Source organism: Talpa occidentalis, unplaced genomic scaffold, assembly GCF_014898055.3.
Source record: "Talpa occidentalis isolate TD23 unplaced genomic scaffold, MPIMG_talOcc4v2.1 talOcc4.8, whole genome shotgun sequence".
Lineage (NCBI taxonomy): Eukaryota > Metazoa > Chordata > Mammalia > Eulipotyphla > Talpidae > Talpa > Talpa occidentalis.
Window position 1 is genome coordinate 5789934 of NW_023605194.1, and position 23506 is coordinate 5813439.

At 43.5% G+C, this 23506-nt stretch overlaps 1 protein-coding gene across 9 annotated transcripts in view; it reads left to right on the forward strand.

The window, feature by feature from the left end:
• Positions 1-23173, forward strand: part of ATE1 (arginyltransferase 1) — a 101569-nt gene extending 78396 nt beyond the window's left edge. For 8 of the 9 annotated variants that reach the window (XM_037497277.2, XM_037497281.2, XM_037497282.2 and 5 more), the window contains one exon: positions 19234-23173. In XM_037497277.2, coding sequence (XP_037353174.1) covers positions 19234-19412 — 179 coding nt within the window. In that variant the 3' untranslated portion in view covers positions 19413-23173. Of the gene's footprint in view, positions 1-6459; positions 6573-19233 lie in introns of all 9 variants that reach the window. The other variant, XM_054690616.1, reaches the window with a different exon arrangement.
• Positions 23174-23506: the final 333 nt, after the last annotated feature.

The window sequence follows — 23506 nt, forward strand, 5'->3', positions numbered from 1 at the left end:
AGAATACTACAATGTCAGAAATTACTCTTCAATTCATTAAAGTAGCAGTCTATTAAAGTAACATCTGTTTCTTCTTTAAACATTTAAATTCAGATTGCAAATCTTACTTTCAATATATGTCTTGCAAAATTTTACCCATCATTCTTAAGGGGCTTTTGAATAACATTTGATTGCATTTACAAAATGCTAATTAAATTTCTTTAAACATTTTAAAACTTCTTTCATAAATGTAATGTACTCAGTTTCCCTCTTAATTCAATTGTCTGACAAAGTACTCTTGTAAATCTAATAAATTTATAGACGTAATCAACCTAAATTTTATTTAGTTTGAAATCACAGGTCTGAATGAGTTATTTAATTTTGCATTTCCTTTTGAAGACACATAGAAAGTTTTTAAAAGTTCACCAAACAGCTACTGGAGATAACTGAATTTTAGTACGGTCACAAGATGCAAGCTTAGTATACAAAAATCAATTATGTTTTTACATACTAGCATCAAATAATTGAATTTTTTAAAAAATCCACTTACAGTAGCATAAAGAACATACAATACTGAGAAACATATTCAAGACTATTAACACTGGAAACAACAAAGCACTGCTCAGAGACCAAAACAGTGGGGAGATTTACCATGTTCATGGACTGTAGACAATACTGTCAAGATGATGCCTGAAGTCATGAGACTGATGTGTTGTTATTCTAAGGCGCTCAGTTCTATCAGCATTAAGGGGTAGAAAATAGCAAATATGCTCGGATACTTTGACACCATATCCAACCCCATGATATTCTCAAGTGTATTCCTTCTTCGAGGTTTCTCCAGGTTGAAAGGCCCTGAAGTCTGTTTATAGTGCCTTGTCAGAGACTCCATATCCCAAGTTGCTGGGTCACATGGTCCAGCAGCAAGGGTCCTTACCTGATGATTGGGTCTGCTCACTGAAGTTTATGTCCCTCAGGCCCAAATGCTTATTTCTTGACTGGTATTTGCATTGCATTTAGGTTTTAGGGGATGTCATCCATTTCCATCCAGCTCTAAAGATCTTTGGACTTGTTGGAATCTTCATTATATTCCTAGGATCATTCGAATTATGATTTGAGTGACATTATACTCCACTGAATTTTAGGTACCTTTCATAGCATTTTCTGACTGTTCACAACTTCCAAAATCAGTCTGTTAACTTTATTTATACTGAAGACTTAACTATTACAGTTATATAATAGCAGGTAACTTGAGCAGAAACGCCAAATAATGTTATTGTAGTATTTAAACTAGAAATCTAAAGACAGAGGTTATATTCTGCCCCACGTCAACTTTGTGACTTAAGTGGGTGCCAAATTCTCAGCCTCAGTTTCATTATCTGTGAAGTGGAAAATTCATATTATATCAAGTTAATATTCTAATATGTTTTGTAACCTCTGGACCTTTAAGACTTTATGAGGATTCAATTGCTTAAAATTGGAACATGTTGCCTAAAGGTAAGAGGTAGGATACGGAAGTGCCCAGTTGATATGCACCCCAACATCTCCCACAGTTGTGCTGAGTTTTGCTACACCGAATGCTCTCTTCCGCCTTTTCTTTTCCTCACTGCTATGATCAGAACACTACATTTCTAGTATCAGGTGAGGCTGAGGGTTTAAAAACGTTTCCACTTCTCAATCTCGTGACTTTGGTCCACTCTAAGAAATGTATTTTAATAGTATAGTACACATTTCCATACCTAGCTGCCCATCCTTTCACCTCCACACAGACACACGTGAGCGTGCACACACAGCACATACTCCACACGCATGAAACAAAAGCGCGCAGACCAGTGCTCGTCCTGCTCATGTGATACATTCTAGTATTTCCTGGCCTGGCTTGGGTTTTTAATTTTGGGGCAGTGCTGGTCACGATACATTACATCAGCTTCCCAACTACCAGCCACAGTTGAAATACAAGCGTAGCAGGAGTGAGAGAGGAGGCAGGGAAGCCCGGGTTTCTGCTCCAGCTCTGCTCTTTCTCTGTTTGGGTCGATGCGTTCTCAGTGAGGGCTGTGCTCGCTGTGGTCCGAACGCTGAAGTGCGTGTATCCTCCTGTTTCATCCTCACAGTGACCTGATTTCTCTTCCCCCTAACACACTGTTCATGAAGCAAATAACTAATTGGAAACAGGGCTGGCACAGAGAGGCCCTTGCACAATACTCCTGTCCCTGCAGGGACCGGTGTGAATTTGTAACCAGGCAACTCGCAGTTGTGGGTCTCGAGAGTCCTTTGCTCAGCGGCAGATGCTGTCTGTAGAGCCGGTACCTTTAGCCCCTGACCCTGAACGCTGAGGTGGGACCGAGGAATGTGCCCACATGCCCAGTAACTGTCCTGAGTGGCTGTGCTTGAGTGACAGTGCCCACCCTGGGTAGATGCACTAGAGGGGCAGTAGATGGGATATTGTGAGTCTGTGATGAGATTCGGTGTTTGAAATAACGTTCCTGCTCATCAGAAGCCGGGGGGAAGTTCTGGCTGTAGATGAGAGCTGGGCTGTAGACAAGCAAGGGAGTAGACGTTTATGGTCCACAGTTGTGCCTTTCTGGGCTTTCTGTGTGTGCTAAACAGGCCTCTGCTCCCTCTCCATCCTACTGATGCCAATACCTGAGAACAGCTGCCTGGGGCGTTCATTTAGACATGTATTCCAGCTGCGCGCATCTGCAGGCTCTGGGTGAGAATGGTTACTTGTGAGTTGGTGACCGTTCTGTTTCCTCCTTACCTCTGCTCCAATAGATTTAGTCTTGGGACTGCAGCCCAGGTGTTTCTGTTCTTATAAGGGATCTGCAGTCAACCTTGCTCGAGATTTTTTTTTTTTACTTTACTAGGGTCTAATTTTATAACTTATTGATCAGGTGTATATATATCCAAAGATTAAGTGCCTAAGTAGATAGTAACTTGAAAACTGTCAAAAGGCTAAGCAAATTCTATTTCGTGGTTTCGCACAGTAATACCACCATCATCTGTGTTTTCACGCATATCACATTCATATGCTGTTTTTTTTTAATATTTAAATCTTTATTTTATTTTTTTTTATTTATGCAATAGCTGGGGTGCAGGCCAGTGGTGCAGGAGGGTGAGAGGAGTCACCAGAGACAGAGTGGGGGGCAGAACAGGCAGACTAGACCGAAAGCACTGCTGAGGGGAGCAGTCGGCACAACAGGAGAGGTCTGCCGCGCCATGTGGGAATCTCCCTGGCCGGCCAGGAATCGAACCCGCGCTGCAGAGGCCGAGGACAGCTTCACAGCGCTGCGCTCAACCTGCTGCGCCACCGGGGAGGCCCCGTACACTATGTTTTTAAAGCTCTTTGCTTTGCAGGGTAACTGGCTTTGTCTGCCAGGTGCCAGGGTCTCCACATGTGCTGCCTTTTGAGAAAGGTGTTCTCATGGGCTCCCCTCAAGCCAGCTCTGGACTGACATGCATGTCCATTGGTTTTATTATGTCATCAAGATGCATGTTTAACATTTTATGCTGAATAAACATTACTTGAGTATGCTAGGGGAAATACATGTGTGCTTTTCTATTTTCTTTTCTTTTTCATTTAGTGTCAAACAGCACAGATAATGTCTTTGACCAGATAGCAGCGGAGACGTTCATACGCAGTCGGAGCCTAGTGCAGGAACACTGAGTTCTCACTTCTCCTGAGAACTGAGTTCTCAGGAGTAAAAGGAGTGAAAGGAGACAAGCTTGTCTCTTCTGAAGAGCCAGGTGTCGAGGAGGGCACCTTCCTCGCGAGAGGCTGCCGGGAGTGTGCAAGAGCCCTGTGCACCCATTAGAAGTTATGGGGAAAGAAGGGATGAGCTACTGACATACTGACTAATGTCAGTAATTCTGTCTGCACTGGCTTACTAAATTTGCATAATCCTTTTCCTTCTATGTTTTCAGAAAAGCCGCCTGATATCCAGTGATCACAAATTGTGCTATTTTTAATGGCTCTTTAAAAAAAACACCCTGTTGTTAAATCCAATGCTGTGAATCCTTTGCTAAACGGAGACTCTTTTGCAGTGCAGCCAATTAGCCAGTATGTTATATTGTCTTCTTTTTTTTTTAAAGATTTATTTATTTATACATGCACTGGGTACAGTCAGAAGCGCGGGAGGGTGAGAGAATTCACCAGAGCCAGAGCGGGGAACAGAACAGGCAGAAGGACCGAAGCACACTGCTGAGGGGAGCAGCGGGCAGCAGGAGAGGTCTGCGTGCCCTGTGGGACCCTCCTCCGGTGTCCGGGGAGCGGCCGGGGATCGAACCGGCACTGCAGAGGCTGCGGGCAGCTTCGCAACCCAGCGCTCAACCGCTGCGCCACTGGGGAGGCCCCTGTTATATTGTCATTTTTAAGGGTAGGATTTTTAAACCTGTTTTCTTGGAAAGCGTGCAGACTGTTCAGGAAGGCAAGAAAAAGCACAGAAGGGACATTTCATTCACTTATGCTTTTTCAGTTTGCCAGTGATGCGCGAGTTTGCTTTTGAAGCCTCGCCCTGGCTTTAAATTATAAACTGCAGCCATTTCTTTCATAACTATCCACTTTTGAAGATATTTTTACAAACAAATTATTTCCGAAATCAAAAGGAGTGTGAGTAGATGGAAAAGCAGTCCATTGTTTTCAGTCAGAATACATACTTTATTTTATCTTTCAAAATACATTAAAGGAATCATTGAGATTTTTTAAAAAGCAACAGAAATGTGTTTGGGTTAAAAGGAGGTCCTCTGAAAGGCCTTCTGGTTCTTTCCCTCTGTGTTTTTGCTCTTAAAAGGCCTCTATACTCACCTCAAGACTTATGAAGAAACACTTGGGATATCGGAAGGTCTCTTAAAGATTTGCCTTAAACTTATACTGGTTACTTTAGACAGTCTCAACTTTTAAGAATGTGTGAATAAATCATGTTGCTGAACAATGTGGAGGGACAGGGCCTGGTGTCTGTGTCGGAGTCTGTCAGAGCTCCGCCAAGGAGGGTCCTGGTGTGTCCTCTGCTGCCTCTGTTATCTGAGGGTCCGTGTCATGATGGAAACGTTTGCCCTCACTGACTTGGTGCTGGTTAGCTTGTTTATTGAATGTTCTTATTATAGTGCCCTCACCCTTTGACTGTTAAACAATTTTGCTTCAAAGTGGACATTTCAGTCCTTGCAATGAAAATGAAAATCAAGAGCATTAGGTTATTTGGGGAGATTGGAGTCAGTCGGTGACAGATGGCCATTATCCTAAGCCATCATGAACTAATGAAAGCGCAGCACAAACACTGGGCGTACGTGGAAAATTCCACAGGACTGGCCGCACAGACAAAGGGGATGGGCAGGGTCTAATAGAGATTCAGGCAGAAACACCAAAACCGGAGTAGCTGTCAGAAGTTAAAGTGGGGCTTCCATGAGCACTGGCGAGCGCCCCAGGTGCAAAGTGGCGGCGCTTGCTCTGTTTGTTCTGCTCTCACCTTGGAGAGGGCGTCTCTGTGGAAGGGATCACCGGTCCCATCCTGCAGCCAAAGAGGATGGACCTTTTACGATGCTCAGGGGATCATGTGCTTTTGCGCAGCAGTAAAGCAGCGGTGGCGCTTGGCTCTGTCAGGTGCCCCTAACTCCATGCCCACACCTGGGCTTTGGCTGAGACTCATGGGCTCCTTCGGGCCCCAATCACCCTCTTCGTGCAGATCATCCGTGCTTTGTCAGTCACTTGAAGATCTGGAACTTGGGTTTTCTCCTTGCATGTCTTGGTCCTCAGCCGCTCTGGCAAGCAGACACAGACCTGTGCAGGGCGTGTGGCACGAAACAGCCCTTTTTATTCCAGATGAGCCTAGAGCTTTGGAGCAGGTTGCGTTAGCAGCACTTCCTTACATTTGTATTGCGGTTAATGAGTTTTATGGAGATTTCAGACACCGTTCTTGTTCTAAAAATGGATCAGCAGAGTACAGTGTAAAGCTGTTGTGACCTGATTCATTTCAATGTTTATAACACATTCAGAAATGAAGGGAAATAATCCAAGAATGATTTAATTTGAGAATTCAGACATCGAAAAATAAAAATGTGGTGCTAATTAACAAGGAAGCTGATAATCGTCAGGCGGCTGCTCTGGAGGTTTGTCTTCTGTGCTTGTTCCCCAAGAATGTGAGATTAGTCAGCCCCATGAACCGCAGACACGGCACGTGGCTCCCCGCCGGGCCCCCTGTGTCCGTATCCCCAGAGTCTGGGAATGTGGTGTCTGGGCACTGGTTGTGCAAGGAATTGAGAGGTTGGGTTTCCACCCTCATGGAGTATACAGTCGGCTTGGGGGCCACACACATAAAATGATAAAGAGCAGCTAGAATACGGTCTCCACAAATCTTGGGTTTGTTCAGGGATGAGCACTGTCTGTGTCAGTTACCTTAACTGCAGCGAGGTGTGGGCATGTCTAAACATCATATTCTACACTTCATGTATCTACAACTTTCATTTTTGTTTGTCACATGTCCCTTAATACAGCTGGGGTGGAGGGAGAACCGTTTCTAAGTGGTCAAAATGAAAGAGAAGCAATTAAGCTGACAGGAACACAACTGCTGAGATGTTAACCGCATCTTCCCAAGCGCATCGCCAAGGTATGAAGGAACGTGAGTGCATTTTCCTCACTGCTGATTCTGTCCAGTAGTGAACAAGTGCTCATCCATTTCAGTCTCTCAATTGTGAGCACAGACAGGAATTAATGGAAATGTAGCTTTGCCTTTTTTAAAAAAGAGCATAAAAGGTCTTGGAAACTTTTCCTGTAGCCATCAACCTTTGCACTACTGCTCCTGCTTGGGATTAAAAATAGAGCTAAAGCATATTTCATGCCTTGAATGTGAAAAAGCTTCAGGATCCGGGGACAGGATGGATTCTGACTGCTGGGCCTGGGGCCCAAGCAGCAGCTACCCCACGAGCTCCACGGTATCTGTGCTGTGTCAGGCATGGTTCCTAACACGCAGATGGGCTCTATTTTGGAATTCAGAAAATCACTGTTTTCAGTAGAGAAGAATGGCTGTGTGTAACTTTGCCTTCATTTGTCTCAGTCTTTTGTGAAGGTTTTTGAGGGATCTATTAGATGGAGTTTTTTTTGTTTTTTGTTTTTTTTTTTTTTCCTGACAGCCAGGGTTTGATTTGCTCATGTTAAATGTTCCTTTATTTAATTTTTTTTTTTTTTGGCAAGCTTAAACTAACGTGCCTTTCTTGTAGATACTCAGGTTTGCTTTAAGACTTGGGTGTTTTTATGCATAAGTAGTTTTAGATACTGATTTATTCATTCATTTAAGATACTTTAAAACAGTAAGTATAGAAGGCCTCGTTTTGAGATTGCTGCTAATTGCAGTGGATAATGAAAACACCTGATAAGATTGGGTTTTTTTAGTTAATGAATTATAAATCCCCCACTCATCTTGAATAATAAATTATTTAAAATTAAGCACAAGTTTTTTAATTTTATCAGATCATACTTATTAAAATTTGGCTTTATTGATCAAAGTATTTGATTTATAAAATTGTTTAACTTTTAAATTACAGAGAAGTAATTGATTTCAGGTCCAGAAGCAGACACACTTTCAAAGAGTGGATACACATCGAAATCTGAGACTATTTTGAATTTATATGGAGGATGCTGTAGTTTTGCCTTTGCTTATGAAAATCAGTAAAATCCTAAAATACTACTTCAACTACTTAACTAATCTCAGAGATTATTAGGTATTTCATGCAAAAATAACTAAACTGAAAAGATACAACCCAATAAGAATATCTTATTTTACTATATTTTTTTTGTGTGTGTCTCTGTCTCTCCCCCACCGAGTCACTCTCTCTCTCTCTCTCTCTCTCTGTGTGTGTGCGTGCATGTATTGCTTGTGTCCCTTTCTGTGTCTTTTCTTTCTTCATTCCTCATTCTGAGTAGTACTCCCTGGGTGAATCGAAGGGCCTGTGGGTTACCAGTTTAGGACGATTAACTGAAAAGCTGCTATAAACATTTGTTGGTTTTGTGTAAACTTATGTTTTTGTTTCTTTTGAATAAATGCCCAGAAGTATAGTTAATTGCTGAGTTGTATATTAAATATATGTTTAATTTTTTAAGATGAGGCCAAACTGTTTTCCAGAGTGGATGTGCTATTTTACATCGTCACTAGCAAAAACTTTTTAAAAAAGAAAAGAGCAAGTTTCTGCTAATTAGGAATTTGTTAACTATCACTCTTATTTTATTTGGATTTCTGACTGCGTATGCTGTGAAGAATGTTAAAGGTGTTACAGGTGTTTATGTGGTACATGGGCGCCTGAGAAAATTAAAGTAAAGTAAATTCACTGCCTGGTAAAGATTCACCACGACAGTGTGACCCAAGGTTTATAAAAGGCTGATTTGTGTCACTCTCATGTATTAACTTTCCGGGAGGTGATATCAGCCTGTTTTTGGTTTAAAAATGCAAAAAAAGAAAACCAAGTTTTTTAAAAAATAAAGTGTAACAGTGAAAAACTACACAGCAGTTCCTTCCTCCTGGGGCTTTGATGTTCTTAGGTTGAGTTTTCAGGGTCTCTTTCTTCCTCTGGTTAATATAACTGGTTTTTTAGTCTTCACAGGTTTACATTATCAAGTTACAGTCCATTACAAATTAATGGAGTAGGGGCCTCCCCAGTAGCGCAGCGGTTGAGTGCTGGGCTGTGAAGCTGCCTGCAGCCTCTGCAGCGCCAGTTCGTTTCCCGGCCACCGGGCAAGGGTCTCACATGGCGCGCAGACCTCTCCTGCCCCCCTCCCCCTGCTCCCCTCAGCAGTGTACTTCGGTCCTTTTGCCTGTTCTGCAACCCGCTCTGGCTCTGGTGAATTCTCTCACCTTCCCGTGCTTCTGACTGTACCCAGTGCTTGAATAAATGAATGAATGAATGAATAAATAAATATTTAAAAAAAAACAAATTAATGGAGTAATACTGGCTTATTAACTGCAGCAAATGTATTACACTAATGCAAGATGCTAACAGGGGTCCCTCCAGGTGGGTGGTTATATGTATAGTCCATTATATATATTAGAATATAGAGATATTCCATTAATAAAATTAAATGGAAGTCTGCTAACTTCTAATATCAAAATAGTGAATCAAAACATTGTTGTACTCAGAAGATGACAGTGACTTACCTGTATGTTCTTCGCACTCTTCCTACATGAACCTGAATGTCACTTTCATTCAGAAGCTTTAATGGGAGCAGAAAAATGGGAGCAACGTAAATGTGGCAAGAGTTTTCCCCAACACATTCTTGGTTTTATAGTAATTCTCTGTCCTGGAGCACTATTTTAAAAGCCAAATGACAAGAAATTGTTAACCGCCGTTAGGTCCATATTTTTTAAGGTGTGTGTATGTCTGCGAGGTGGTGAAGTGTTTCTCCCAGAGACTGCAGCCCCAGAGCGCCCTGAGCATCGGCCCTGCTCCCAGCTTCCCCGCAAGCCTGAGGCGCAGCGGTCTGAGAACCCCCTGCTCAGGTGTCCTGACCACGCTCAGTGTCACGAGCGTCTAGGAGAGATTTTCCCCCAGCTGCCCAGACTGTTCACCTGTCCTGATGTGGGGGTGAGCCCTCAGGTGGCTTCTTGCGGAGAGGCAGGTCCGGGCCTGGGACTGCTGTGCCTCAGGGACCCTCTCTGTCTCTGAGCAGGGACCCAAGAAAACGGTCAGCCCTGACAGGGACCTCCACTCCCCACTCTGTGTAGCGCTAGCCCGGGACGCGGTAAAGGCAGCACCAGTGTGAGCGCTCTCTTCAACTGCGGTCGGGGTTCAGGTTGTGCTAAGAGCAACAGTCAGAATAGTTACTGCTCTTGTCTTTGTGCCGGTTAGCACTGGATGCTTCATATTTATTTATTGGCCGACACTTTAACTCTGTAGGCAGCTTCTTTTAAGTTAGAAATTCTTTTTACTAGAAACGTAGTTGATTATATACTTGTTATTATTAGAAATCTGATGCGAAAAGTGGAAATCGCCTGACACATCTATTGCACACACGTGCAGGGCACACGTACCCACTTCCCTGTGCCCAGGTATGGGTGCTCTTGAGTCTCTTCTTGTGCTTATAGTTTCTTATTTTAATTTTTAATCACATTGTTTATTTAAACATATAATTTACTTATATAAATGAAATTCTCTGACTTGTTTTTTACATTAAAATCAGGGTATCTTGAACATCTTTATTATTTTATAAAGAACTTTGTCATTCTTTTTAAAAAACTATTGATATTTTAGAACAGTTGTATATTTATAGAAAAATTGCAGAGGAAGAGCTTCCTCACAAACCCCACGCTCAACTTCCTCTGTTCTCATATACCCCACTCCCAATTTCCTTTCTTAATATCTCACATTTCTTTTTTGAATGGATTTTTTTTTTTTTTTTTAGTAGACTCAGGTCTACAGAAAAGTCGAATGGAAAGTAGATCATGCGTCTGCAATTCCTCTGCATCTTTCATGGCTTGATCATTCATTTCTTTTCACCATGGAAATAATAGTCCATTGTGTGGATGTACTACAGATTGTTGATCCAGTTACTTATCGAAGGACATCTTGGTTGCTTCTACAATTTGGCAATTATGAACAAAACTGCTATAAACATTTGTTTGCGGGTTTTTGTGTGGACATATTTTTTCTCAGAGGCACATTTACTAGAGCATATGACACAAATGTGTTTACCTGGTCTAGTGGTTGCATGTTCTGATACATATTATAGATAATAACTCCCCCATTTAAACATTTTTGCTATTACATGCGCCGATACTTTTAAATATATATCATTTTGCACACATGCTAATACAGCTGTAGAACAGATTCCTAGAAGGAGGATTGCTCTTACCAAGATAATGTGATTTGCCCAAAAGGCAAGTTGTAGCATTCTGCCCACGCAGCACACAGTGTTAAGTCTCCTAAGGCTCAGGAGACTCAGGCTGGGCCTGAGAGTTTGGAGGTCACACTTAGAGATGATTATTCAATCCACAGTATTGAAGTTTCCTGGGAAGAAAGTATAGAGAAAGAAAGCATAGAGAACAGTCTAGAATGTAATGCTAACTTCCAGCATTTCATGTCAAGTAAAGAAGGGAGACGTCAGCAACTGGAAAATGATTTCCCTTGTGCTAAGAGGAAAACCAGGGTAGGTGATGCCAGGAAGGCCAAAGGCAGTGATTCCCGGGAAGAGGAAGTGGTCCTCTGAGTTTACACTTTGCTGAGGATGATGAGGACTGAAATGTGCTCATTGTATTCAAGAACAAGGAGACCCTTTGACCCTGGTGAATAGAGTAAAGGCAGCTGAGCCAAGATACACATTGAAATAGATTATGGAATGAGTGGGAGGTGAGGAAATGCCTTTAAATAAATACTCTCTAAAGAAGGAGAGAAAAGTGGAGTAAGGTAACTAGAGGGTAAGTGGGGGGGGGGGGGTCACAGGGAGTTTTGTTTGTTGGTGCCAGATGGCAGAGTCTTAAACTTTAGTAAAAGTTCGTGGCAAGGAACTAGTACAGAGAAAACATGATTACCGTAATCTGCAGAGATTATGTGCTGATTGGGTTGAATCCAAGAATGGGAAAGAGAATGAAATTCTGGATTCAAACCTTTGGCACAGACAAGAGAATTATTAGTATGTGCCCCTAAGGTAAAGACTGTAATTTCTAATTTGACTTTATTCCCCCAGAAGATTCTCAAGTTTTTGTCACCTAAAGGTACTTTAATAGGATGTCTGTCTATATTAAGTCCCTTTGAAAGAATCAGAGCCAGACCACAGCCCAAATTCACTTTCTGGAAATAGCATCATGGCGAACTGTCATTGTAAACGCAGATTTGGCTTTGCGACCCCGTGGGGTTACCTCTCAGTGACATTACCAGTTACCGCCGTGGCCACAGCGATCCTGCGCTGTCAGATGTGGTGGAATGTAAAACTTGATTGCCAAAAAAGTAATTTGCCACACCAGCTGAACAGCATAGACCCTGAAATGAACTGATTCATGTAGTTGATAATTTAAAATACTATCAACTATCCGTCTGATGACTGCAGTGATGGGAATATGTCAGAACAAAATTTAACAGTGAAAACAGTGGATATGTGATGCTTGGTTTGCCTCCCCCCGCCCCCCACACATACAAATATGAGGGACTGTGGTGGAAGGCAAAAGAACACAATTTAGCTTTGGCATTTGTTAATTCTTAGTTTGAGGTGATTTTAAATGTACAGGAAAATTGTGAGAACAATACGAAGAAATGCAGCCCCTTCACCCAGATTCCTCCATTGTCAGCGTGTTGCCGCATTTGCCTTATCATTTCCTCCCTTGCACTTTGTTTTTTTTTCCTGACCCATGTGAGAATAATGGTGAATTGATTGCACCATTATCCTGAAAAAGTTCGCTGTGAATTGACTGAAAACAAGGACATGTTCCTACATCACCCAGGGACCGTCATCAGAACCAGGGAACGGCCCTGACACATTGCTCCCATCTCACCCACAGCCGGGCCTGTTGATGTCACAGGTTTCCCAGGAATGTCCTTAAGAACACAAAACACATGTGCGTGCACCCACACACCTACTTTCTTTTTCTTTCTGAACCAAAGTACAAATCCGGATCACACGTTGCATTTAATGTCATGTCTCTGTTGTTTTTTTTTTTTTAAAGATTTATTTATTTATTTATACAAGCACTGGGTACAGTCAGAAGCGCGGGAGGGTGAGAGAATTCACCAGAGCCAGAGCGGGGAGCAGAGCAGGCAGAAGGACCGAAGTACACTGCTGAGGGGAGCAGCGGGTGGCAGGAGAGGTCTGCGCGCCATGCGGGACCCTCCTCCGGTGGCTGGGGAGCAGCCGGGGATCGAACCAGCGCTGCAGACGCTGCGGGCAGCTTTCAACCCAGTGCTCAACCGCTGCGCCACCAGGGAGGCCCTAATGTCATGTCTCTTGAATCTCCTTTTATCTGGAGAAGTTCCTTGGTCCACCCCTGTCTTTGATTACTGTGACTTTTTTAAGATACAATTCAGGTACTTTCTAGAACATCCCGTGGTTTGTGTTCATAAATGTTTCTTCATAATTAGATCCAGGTTATGCAACTCGGGAGAGATCACCCTGGAAGCAGCGCCATGTTCTGGTTCAGCATCCGTGCGGCTGCTGCCAGCCGGTCTCACTGCTGCAGACTGGAGTTTCTGTCACTTGCTAAAGCGAGATAGGCCAAGTGCTTCCACTGTAAAGTAGTATTTGTAAGTGTTAATAAGTAATTCATATTCTGTAGGGAGATACTTTGAGATCACCTGAGTGCCCTGTTTTTTCAAACTACCATCTACTAATTTTTACCTCCATTGATGTTTCTTGCTTGAGTCATTTGTGCCTGAGATGGCTGCCAACTGATGATTTTCTCCTTCCTTGCTCCTTCTCCTTTGGAGCTGGCATCTGCTGGTAGAAAGGGCAGCCCCCTGGTCCTGTGTGTTAACACCGGCGAGCACTCAGGGGGCCTGCGGCAGTCAGCACTATAACTTGATATTGTCGTTATTTATTTTGATTGCTCACATGGTCTCAGGTTTGGCCAGTGGGAACCTTCCCAAGTTGCCTCCGTATTCCTTTCACGTGTCCCTCCATTCTTTCCTGTTTCCTTACTTAGTGGCAGAAAAGATCCCAGGCTCATTCTGTGCTTTCCTGACCCAGCTTGGCAGTTGGGCACTTCTCCAGGGAGCGCTCTTGCTCCTCGTGGAGAGTGAGATTTGGAAAACAGGATCTGGGTAATAAGTATTCTCATTGCTGCTGGGGTGCATTGCTTCCGAGCTCTCGGTGTGCCGGGGCGCACGCACACCGGCCCTGGCGCCTGCAGCAGATGGACAGCAGCAAGCCCGGGAGTCCTCACCAGTCCCTCCAGTTCTCATCCAGTGCAGCAGATTTGTCTTGTGGACCTTCCTCTCCACCCCTGTGTCTCTCTTCTCCAACAGAGAAATCTGGCCCCTCGTCCTCCATATATATTCATGTGCACGGTCACCTCCCTTGTTGTAACTGACCTCCTGGCCATGCAGGCCAGCGGTGACCTGGTCCGGCCAGCCCTGAACTCGCAGACTGCCTTCTGGGCCCAACACACAACAGCAGCTGTGCAAACGAGCTTCCCCTTTGTCCGTCAGGAATTATGTAGTGGCCTGTTTTGCATGTTTTAGCTTACATTTCTTCCATTATATTTTCAGTTTTTAAATGTAACCTTTATTAGGGTAAACGTTGATGGTGAAATAGGAAATATTTAAGATAAGAGTACTTAAGAGTCAAAATACATAGAGTAGAAACTGGAGAGAACACACAGTCCTATTCATCACCAGGAGGGTTTTTATTAGCATTTCACTTAGATAACCTGTACTAACAAGCCCTGCCAGCACTGTGCTGGGGCAGGAGTAGAAGTAGGTGTGATAGTTGCATGGAATTGACTGTAGGTCTGGCATTATCCTACCTTCCCTCTGGATACTTTTAACAGGACTGTGATGCCAAATGACAATAATGCCCCAACTAACGTAATCTGGAGTTCTTTCTGGTTAGAAATCATCTTGAAGGATTATGTTTTATATTCTGTTATGTGGTTTCTGGAAGCTGAGAGTTATTTTTATTCAAAATATCAAAAGTTTAATAAAATTAGAATTTTTTTCCCCTTTAAATAGTGATTATTTTGCCAAGGCAGTTAGGCAAGAAAATGAAGTAGATTGGAAAGGACGAAGTAAAACTCTATTTGCGGGTGGCATGATCCTGTGTGTAGAAAGTCCTAAGGAGTGTACTTAAAGAAGGACTGGCTAATAAGCAAGTCCAGGATGGTGGTGGGTCAGAGATCAGCACACATGTCAACTGCATGTCTATGTGCTTGCAGTAAGCAATCTAAAAATGAAACTAGGTAGACAATTTATAATAGCACCAACAAGCATAGATTTGTTAGGAATAAATTTAACAGCAGTATAACACTTAAACAAAAATATCACGTGTTCATGTTTCGAGAGACTTAATATACTTGGTCCTCCTCAAGTGAACCTACAGATTTACCACAATTTCTATTAAATACCAGCTGATTTCTTGAAGAAATTGAAGTTGAGCCTAAAATTCACATAAAACTAAGGGAATGCAGAATAGCCAAAACAGTCTTGAAAAAGAAGAATAAAGTTAAGTCTGTGGTTCTGGCATGCAGATAAGCATATATATGTCAGTGGACTCATACTGGGTGTCTAGAAATAAACTCATTTATAGTCCATTTTCAGAAATGATACTGAGACAATTTAGTAGGGAAAGAATAATCGTCTTCAACAGATGGTGCTAGGTCAACTGGAGAGCCGCATACAAAAGAGTGAAACTGGTTCCTTTTTCACACTGTATACAGAATTTAACTCAGAATGGATTGGACCTAAATGTAAGAGCTAAAACCATAAAACTCTTAGAAAAAGAGTTTCCCTTGGGGTAGGCTATGGTTTCTTAGATTCGGCACCAGGAGCACAGGCAACAGGAACAAAAAATAAATAGAACTTCTTCAAAATTTGTGATGTTGATACTTCCAGAGACACCATCAACTGTGTGTAGATGGGGGGAACTATGTGTAGTGTATTTGCAGATCAAGTATCTAGTAGGATCTGCTATCTGGAATATATAAAGAACTCTGTTAACTCAATAAAAAGACAATCTAGTTTTAAAATGGGCAAATTATTGGGTTGTCGGAAAAGTCATGAAAAACATAAAAAAAAAAGTCATGACTTTTCCGACAACCCAATATTCCAGTAGCTATTTCTTCAGAGAAGATACATGAGTGACCGGTGAGCACATGCACCTCGGCATCACTAGCCGTCAGGGAGATGCCACCTCACACCCCTGGGATGGCTGTGGTCAAATAGAACAAGTGCTGATGAAGATGGAAGGAACGGGAATATTCATACACGCTGTCGGGAATGTGAGAAGGTGCAGCCACTTTGGAAAAACACCTGGTGGTTCTTCAGTAGGTCCAGCATAGTTCCACGCCAGGTATATAGCCAAGAAAAATGAACAAGCAAAAACATACAACGAATGTTCACAACAACATTATTCATAATAGTTTAAAGGTGTAAGTGACCCAAGGAGCTGCTGAGTCGTGGATCCCTACAGTGGCGTTATTTGGCTGATCCACGCCACAGCATGGACGAGCCCTGACAGCATCGTGCTGAGTGACAGGGAGCGTGAGGAGAGGTGACCGGCCAGCAGAGAGGGCGACCAGGTGCCAGAGGGGAGGGTGGGTGGATGTGCCCTGGGGCTCGGGAAGTTGGGGGAAATGAGGAGTGACTGCTCTTGGGCACAAGGTGTCTTTCTGGGGTGCAGGAAATGCTCTAAAATTGATTGCCGTGATGGCTGCTCGACTCTGGATATTCTCCACATCACTCTTTCGTCCACTTTAAATGGGTGAATTGTCTGGTATGAGATTTCTGTCTCAGTGCTGTTACTGTCTTTTACAAATAAGTTGTTTGAATTTATTTTCCTAGCTTTTATCAAAAAATGATCTGAGCAAAATTACTAGCAACAGTATTGAGAGTGCGAATATGAGAGTGCGAAATTCTCCCTGTTGGAGTCCCAGAGTAAATGGGCTTGAAGAATTAGCTGGTTGAGTCTGTGATTGCTGTGCACGCCTTGCCTTGCCTTTGCTGTCCTCTACTCACAGGTTTCCTCTTAACAGTTTCTCGCCATCCCCTGCCCCTCAGCAATCAAAGCATTCATCTAATGCCTTCTGTCACTTTGAAATATTCTAAATCATATTTTACTTTGAACCTTCCAGAACTAAGTTGAGTTCTGGCATACGTTTTATTCAAAATTTCAAATTCATCCATTATATCAGGTTTGCCCCAACTGTATTTAGTTGTCGTGTACTGTGTCTGCCATTTATGCAGGTATCTGCGTGAGAAACTGAAAGTATATAACTTGTCTTCATGTTTATATAATGATGCTGGAGTAATAAATAATGAAGTTAAGAAAATAGACCATTCCATCATTTTCTGGAAAGCCTAGGAGTTAATCTCTTTAAGAATAACAAATGAGTTAAATCCCCGTAAGAAGAGGTAAAGCTTTGATCTCTAGATTCTTTTCCTTTGAAAGCACCTGTGATGTGCAGTTCATCTCCTCTGAATAAAAGTTGGGGAAAAATCCGACAGTTGTTGCCCACCAGAGTTTTCCTTGAAGATTAAAATGTCATAGAGTTGACAGCCTGTTGGTATCACTAGCAAGCAAGTGCTCGCCTCAGAACGGAGTTTGTAGGATCGCCTTTGCTGTTACTCAGTGAAATCCAACAGTGACGCATTAGAAAAAGGAAGGGTGGACGGAGTTCATGTTGATGCATGTTTCCAAGATGTCTCAGGAACAGCTCGTTCCCCGTGGATGCAAAGGGAAACGGACTTTAATCTCAGAATGGCTTATTCTTCTGTTGTCCTCAGGGTCCCCTCAAATCTGTGGTGCTGGTGGGTTTAGCTGTATAATTTATCAGCACTGATGATATTTATTAGACACGCAATACAAGTGATAGGGTGTCCACAGAAGGGTTTTATGAGGATTTGGGATGGTGGTTTTTTTAAGTTTAGTAAGTAAGTTATAACTGGTGTATTTTCAATATTTTTATATTTGGTTGAATTTTTCTGGTGTAGATTTTTAATTGGTTGTAATACTAATTAAGTGGAATGTAGAGAATCCAAACCTGTCTTTGCTGATCATAAAACTGCAGGTTACTAAGCCCAGAAAACAGAAATGTGTTGTATCAGTAATGATCGTCAGTGGTTGCTGAAGTTAACGACAGTATGCTCATTGAAGGAGAGGTGGATTTGATTTTCCTGGCCTTAGGTTAAGGTATGGCTATGAGACTGTGGGCCTAGTAAACTCTATTTCAATATTTAAATGTGTCTTTTGAAATGGATCCACCCTGGGGGCCTGGTTGGGAGCCTGGTGGGCTGGAGGAGAGCACAGGGGGAGGGTTGTGTGCGGGCATTCACCTGCCTGTTCACACTGTTTGACTTGCACAGCAAGCATTACTTTTATGCTTTAAAAAGATACAGAATGAAAGTTAATATGCCTGTTATTGAGTAGTCGGTCATTTCAAGTTACTGAAATGTCCAGTTTTAAAAACCCGTAGTGTGTCCTGGTCTCTCTCCCTGCTGTCTGTTGCTCTTCCCAGAGTACCGGCTCTGGGCAGGCGGTTTTCGGAGTCTGCATCCTAAGGTCGGGTTGCAGTTCGGCTTTCCTCAGGTGGGGAAGGATACACTTAGGGCTGCTCTTTCTCTCAGGTGTTTCAGTGCCTTTTTATAGTCAGAGGAAGGTGATGAGTGTCCACACTCCAGGCAGCAGAACGCAGGAAGGACGGTCAAGAAGGCAAAGGGCGTAGGCCTCTTAAAAGATTCCTGGACGGGGCCTCCCTGGTGGCGCAGGCGGTTGAGCACAGCGCTGTGAAGCTGCCCGCAGCCTCTGCAGCGCCAGTTCAATCCTGGCTGGCCGGCAAGGGTCCCACATAGCGGGGAGACCTCTCCTGTCTCGCCCGCTGCTCCCCTCAGCAGTGTACTTCGTCAGTCTGCCTGATCTGTTCCCCGCTCTGTCTCTGGTGAATCCTCTCACCCTCCCATGTATCTGGCCTGTACCCCGGTTCTTGTATAAGTAAGTAAATCTTTTAAAAAAAAAAAGATTCCTGGACACCACCGGGGAATACTCCCACTTAATACTCATGGGCCGCAGCTTGGCCAGCAGGCAGCACCAGCTGCGGACATAGGCTTTCTCGGGTGTGGCCATTGGGTTCCGGAAGAGGAGGAGACCCCCAGGAAGGCTGCCCCCGGCAGTCTCTGCGCTGTGCCCCATGAAAGCTGTTCTCTCTCTGCCCTCCTGCCCACTGAACACCAGGGCCCTCCCGCCAGGACCAGGCCAGACCCAGGCCACCCAAACTGCAGCCTCAGCAGAATGCTCCCTGCACAGATGGGAACGTCAGCCTGATGCTGGCACGGGAGAGGCCAGAGAAATTTCCATCAGACTCAGGAAAGACGCTTGTCGTGAATGAGAAACTCATAAAGGGGCCAAGGCCAGCTTTTCCATGGCGCGCACTCTGTCCCCGAGGTTTCCGCCCTCTCGGGGCGGGCACCCGGCCCCTTTCAGCAGACCTTGTGTTTCTCACTGAGGCCTTTGTCTCCGTGCCGCACGCCTCGTGGGACGCACTGCTCAGAGACGACGGCGTATGCGTGATTGTGACATTTCAAGTCACTGGTATTTTAAACTAATAGGTGAAAACTCGTTTCTAAATGTGTTCTTTGTTACCACAGTGGATGAAGGCCGCAGCCAGGAGCCCGACCGACTGCAGGTGTTTCACAAGAAAGCTGTCCTGCCCTACGGGGTTTACAAGAAGCAGCAGAATGACCCCAGCGAGGAGGCATCCGTGCTGCAGTACGCCAGCCTGGTGGGGCAGGCGTGTTCCGAGAGGATGCTGCTCTTCAGGAACTGAGGCCCCGCGCCGCCCACAGAGGAGACTGTCTTATTTTGGCTATTAGATGGCTTTTCTAAAATATTTTGTGGCAATGTACTTGTGAGAATCTCATGGTTACTATAAAGATTTTTTTAAATGTTCTGACCTGGCCTCTGAACTGGGGCTTAGCGTTTTGGATGTTTGTTTTATGAACAAGGTGTGGTCAACTCTTACTGTTAGTGTTTTGGAATGTGAATCAGTGAGTCCCGAGTAATCTAAATGACAGTCATGCGTCTCTCTTCTGTTAGAGAAATTAAGCAGCTGTTTCCTCAGACCCGCTTAAACCCGCGGCAGGGTGGGGAAGGTGGGCGTCTGCTTCGTCACTTAGAAAACGTCTTGAAAACAAAACTGTGACTCCGTGTTCAGCGGTAAATTATTCAGGTGTGGCCTGCCCCTCGCAGAGTTACTGCCAGCGCCCCCTTGACTCTCAGCGTACCCCAGTTCGGACAGGGAAACATGTTTGCGCTGCTCACATATTCCATTGTTTGCTCTGGCTCTAAAAACTCGTAAGAAATGGAGTTTATTAAGGAAAACGTGGGCCCCTGCCTCGACCTGAGTCCTTTCAAAAGTCTTTCAGGCCCCAGAACTCGGGACACCGGCTTTGTCCCTGAGTGAAGCTGGTGCACACGGGCGGCTTTCCGTGCCGTGCGCTGGACAAGGAGGAATCCCTTAGACCTCCGCGTGGCGGGGTGCGAGGTGAAGCCATCCCCCTTCTCGCCCTTGCTTTGGGAGCCGAGAGAGAAGCTGCTCTTCGTGATCTGAAGCAGAGCGAGCCCCGCCTCCCTCTCACTTCCTCTGGTTGCTTCTCTGGCCGTCCAGCCAGCACCCCTTGTCCAGCCACGTCAGGTGGCAGGCGGGCGGGAGGGGCAGCCACATGTGCTTTGTCATGGTTGCTGCGGCAGCTGCCGTGGGAGGGGGTGAGGCGTGTCTGCTTGTGCCCCTTCTCAGCCGAGCCCCGTCTTCTGCTGCCAGCTGCCTGGCCACCGAGCCTCTTTTGGTTCCTATTTTTCTATTGATTGATCATTTAAAAAAAAACTATTAATTTAGTAGTTTGAATTCCACTGCTGATTTTAAACTTTTCTCCTACATGCCCTTCCTAAATTTACCTGAAGCATGAGGAAATCTCTTCTGCTAGCGAGAGTAGCAGGAATGCGCAGAGAACAATGATTTTAAAGATCAAATGTCCAGAAATTAGAAATCCAAACAAACTAATTTTTCATCATGTACGTAACAGCTGCCATGTGCGGGTGCTTTGCTACGGAGCGAGCAAAGGCATTTTCTCTAGTAGCATGGACTTTCCATTCTTCTGGAGTTTTATCCTTCAAATAGTCTCCTGAGAGCATTTGATACTCTTATTTGGAACTCCTCCAGAATCTGCAGACCCCTTTTCTTTCTTTTCCCTCTAAAGTGAAGATAATTTTTTTAAATGATTACAAAAATGATACTCACTGTAAGCAATTAAAACATTAGAAGTGTAAATAAGAAAGTTAGAGTAATCTGAAGTCTGAAGACATCGACCATATCAGAGAAAGAATTGTTTTACCCACACACATTTTCATATAAAGAGCATGCGATTCTACATGCTGTTTTGTTCTCAACATAGTTACGGACATATCTGAAATTTGAAAGAAATGTCACAGAGGCATTTCAGAAGTGTTAGGAATCCCAGAATTACTCAAGTAGTGGGTGGGCAGCATCAGCATTGGGTACCTTGGCATTTTGAAGTCCAAGCGGACGTCCCTGCTCTGTCCCCTCCCATCTCAGCGATGAGCATGTAGAAGAGGGTCCACAAGGAGCACAACTCTTGAGTAAAGATGAAGCGGAAACTTAACCTTTCCATCTCGCCACAACCTTGGTTTCCTCCTGTAGGATTCAGTGAACGGTTCCTTCAGAGGAAAACACCCAGCCCTCCGGGACCCTGGCTGTCCCCGCGGTGGCATCCTAGCCCGGCCCCCTTCCAGCAGGCTGCGGAGTAGAGGGCATCAAAGGGCTCCTCCTCCTTACTGTGTTCACACTCGCTCCTTGCTGGAGGTTGGGGAGTGAGATGTCCCCAGCGATGATTATCTGCTCTTGGGGCCCTGCCCCTGTGACTGTTGATAAGGGGCTGGAAAAGGACAGTCAAGGAAAGAGATGTAACGTTGTTGTCAGTTAACAAAGCAAACCAGCTGGGAAATGTGACTTTATGTTAGTAACTTAGATCTAAAGACGAGAGAACCCTTCAAAGACGGTTTCTGTCTTTCCGAGCCTGGTTGTTTTGCATGTACGATTTTAGTGTGAATAGTTCCTTTCTGATTTTAAATGAATTCACACCTAGTGGTCTGTCTTGGTGCAGAGATGTAGTAGTCATTCCCCATGCTACCATCTTTAAATTATTTCATTTCTGTGAGATTTTCATTATCTTATTTTTTTAAATATAATCTGAGCACTTTTTTATATTCTGAAAGATAGAGGCTATTATCAGATTAAATATATTATTCATTTGATTTAAATTATTTAGATACAAAACTACGACTGTTTGCTTTCAAACAGCTTATCCTATTTTTCATCCATTTTGCAAAATACCAGTTGTGTGTGATTTCTTAACACATCGGACTCTATTATGTAAATGAACCCTTTCAGATTTCTACAGTATGTGGTTTGATTTTATTGGCTTTATATTACTTTAGTATGAATAAAGATGAGAAACAGTATAATGTCCAGTTATCTGAAAATGTATCTTCCTGCCGCTAACTGTAAGAAAAAAAGAAATGAAATGGGAACATTTGGGAAATGCTTAAATTAGAAGTTATTCAAGTGTGTATTCTTTCCCAAAAGAAAATCAGTAGCTATAAGGCAAAACCAGTTTGGTTGCATGTGGTCTCTGTTGCTCTTGTAAATGCTTTTGGAACAGTCCATTTGATAAAGCTTGAATGGAAAAAAAAAAAAATAAAGCTGTTTCCATCTGCAGTGGCTCTTCTGGTCCATGCTTACGTCAGATGTTTTCGTCTTTTAAATTCTCGAATACATTTTACCTGTAGTGACTGTGGGGAAGACAGAAGGGAAGCACTGGCTCTAGAAATCATCATCATTTAATTTTTAGAAATTGGTTTTTGGTTGTTGTTGGAGGTTTTGTTTGAGAACAGAGAGTATTGTGATCCTCATGCGCAAAGCATCTTCAAAAGACACTTTGGATCCCCATTCCATGGCCGCCTACGTCGGAGCACGCGGGCTGCCTTTCTCAGGAGCGAATACAAGTAAATCCGTCTCAGAGCAAAACGTCTAGATTTGCCCAAGATAAATTAGGGAATGGACGTTCTTTCAAAGAGTTTCAAAATAAACCTTAAGTAGTAAGTGCAAATAAATTTTTCTTTGAAATTTAAGTTGACAAATTTCCATCCACATCTCACAAAGCAGAGTGTGCTTTCAGCGTTCGTAATAGTCACAGTGTGTTTATGGAATATGTTTACAAGTGTGCTTGTAGGGTTACGATAAAATAAATCCTAGTTTCCAAGTGACTTAAATATTAGTTTTAATGTCCACTGGTACTTCTTTCCAGAATGGAAATAGCTTTGTTGTTTCTCGTAATTGCAACTGGACAGTGTTTGCCAAAGAACATTTAGACTTTATAAAGTATACTGAAGAAAATAAAAAATCACTTTTAATTCCATTACTACTACCACTATGCTTTGGGATAGATCCTTTCCACTTTTTTCTAGCTACATCTATGTATATGTTTTGTTTATTTTTAAATAAAAATGGAATCACACCATGTATTGTCTTTATAGTTTTTTGTCTCATATGTTTTAGCATCTTAATATATTGTAAATATGAAAACAAATGAAGAAGAATATAATCATTTCAGTGACTGCATAATATTTCACTGTGGGGCCTCCCCGGTGGCGCAGTGGGTTGAGTGCTGCGCTGTGAAGCTGTCCGCAGCCTCTACAGCACGGGTTCGATTCCCAGCCGGCCAGGGAGATTCCCACATGGTGCAGCAGACCTCTCCTGCCTTGACTGCTGCTCCCCTCAGCAGTGTCTTTGGTTCATCTGCCTGTTCTGCTCCCTGCTCTGTCTCTGGTGAATTCTCTCACCTT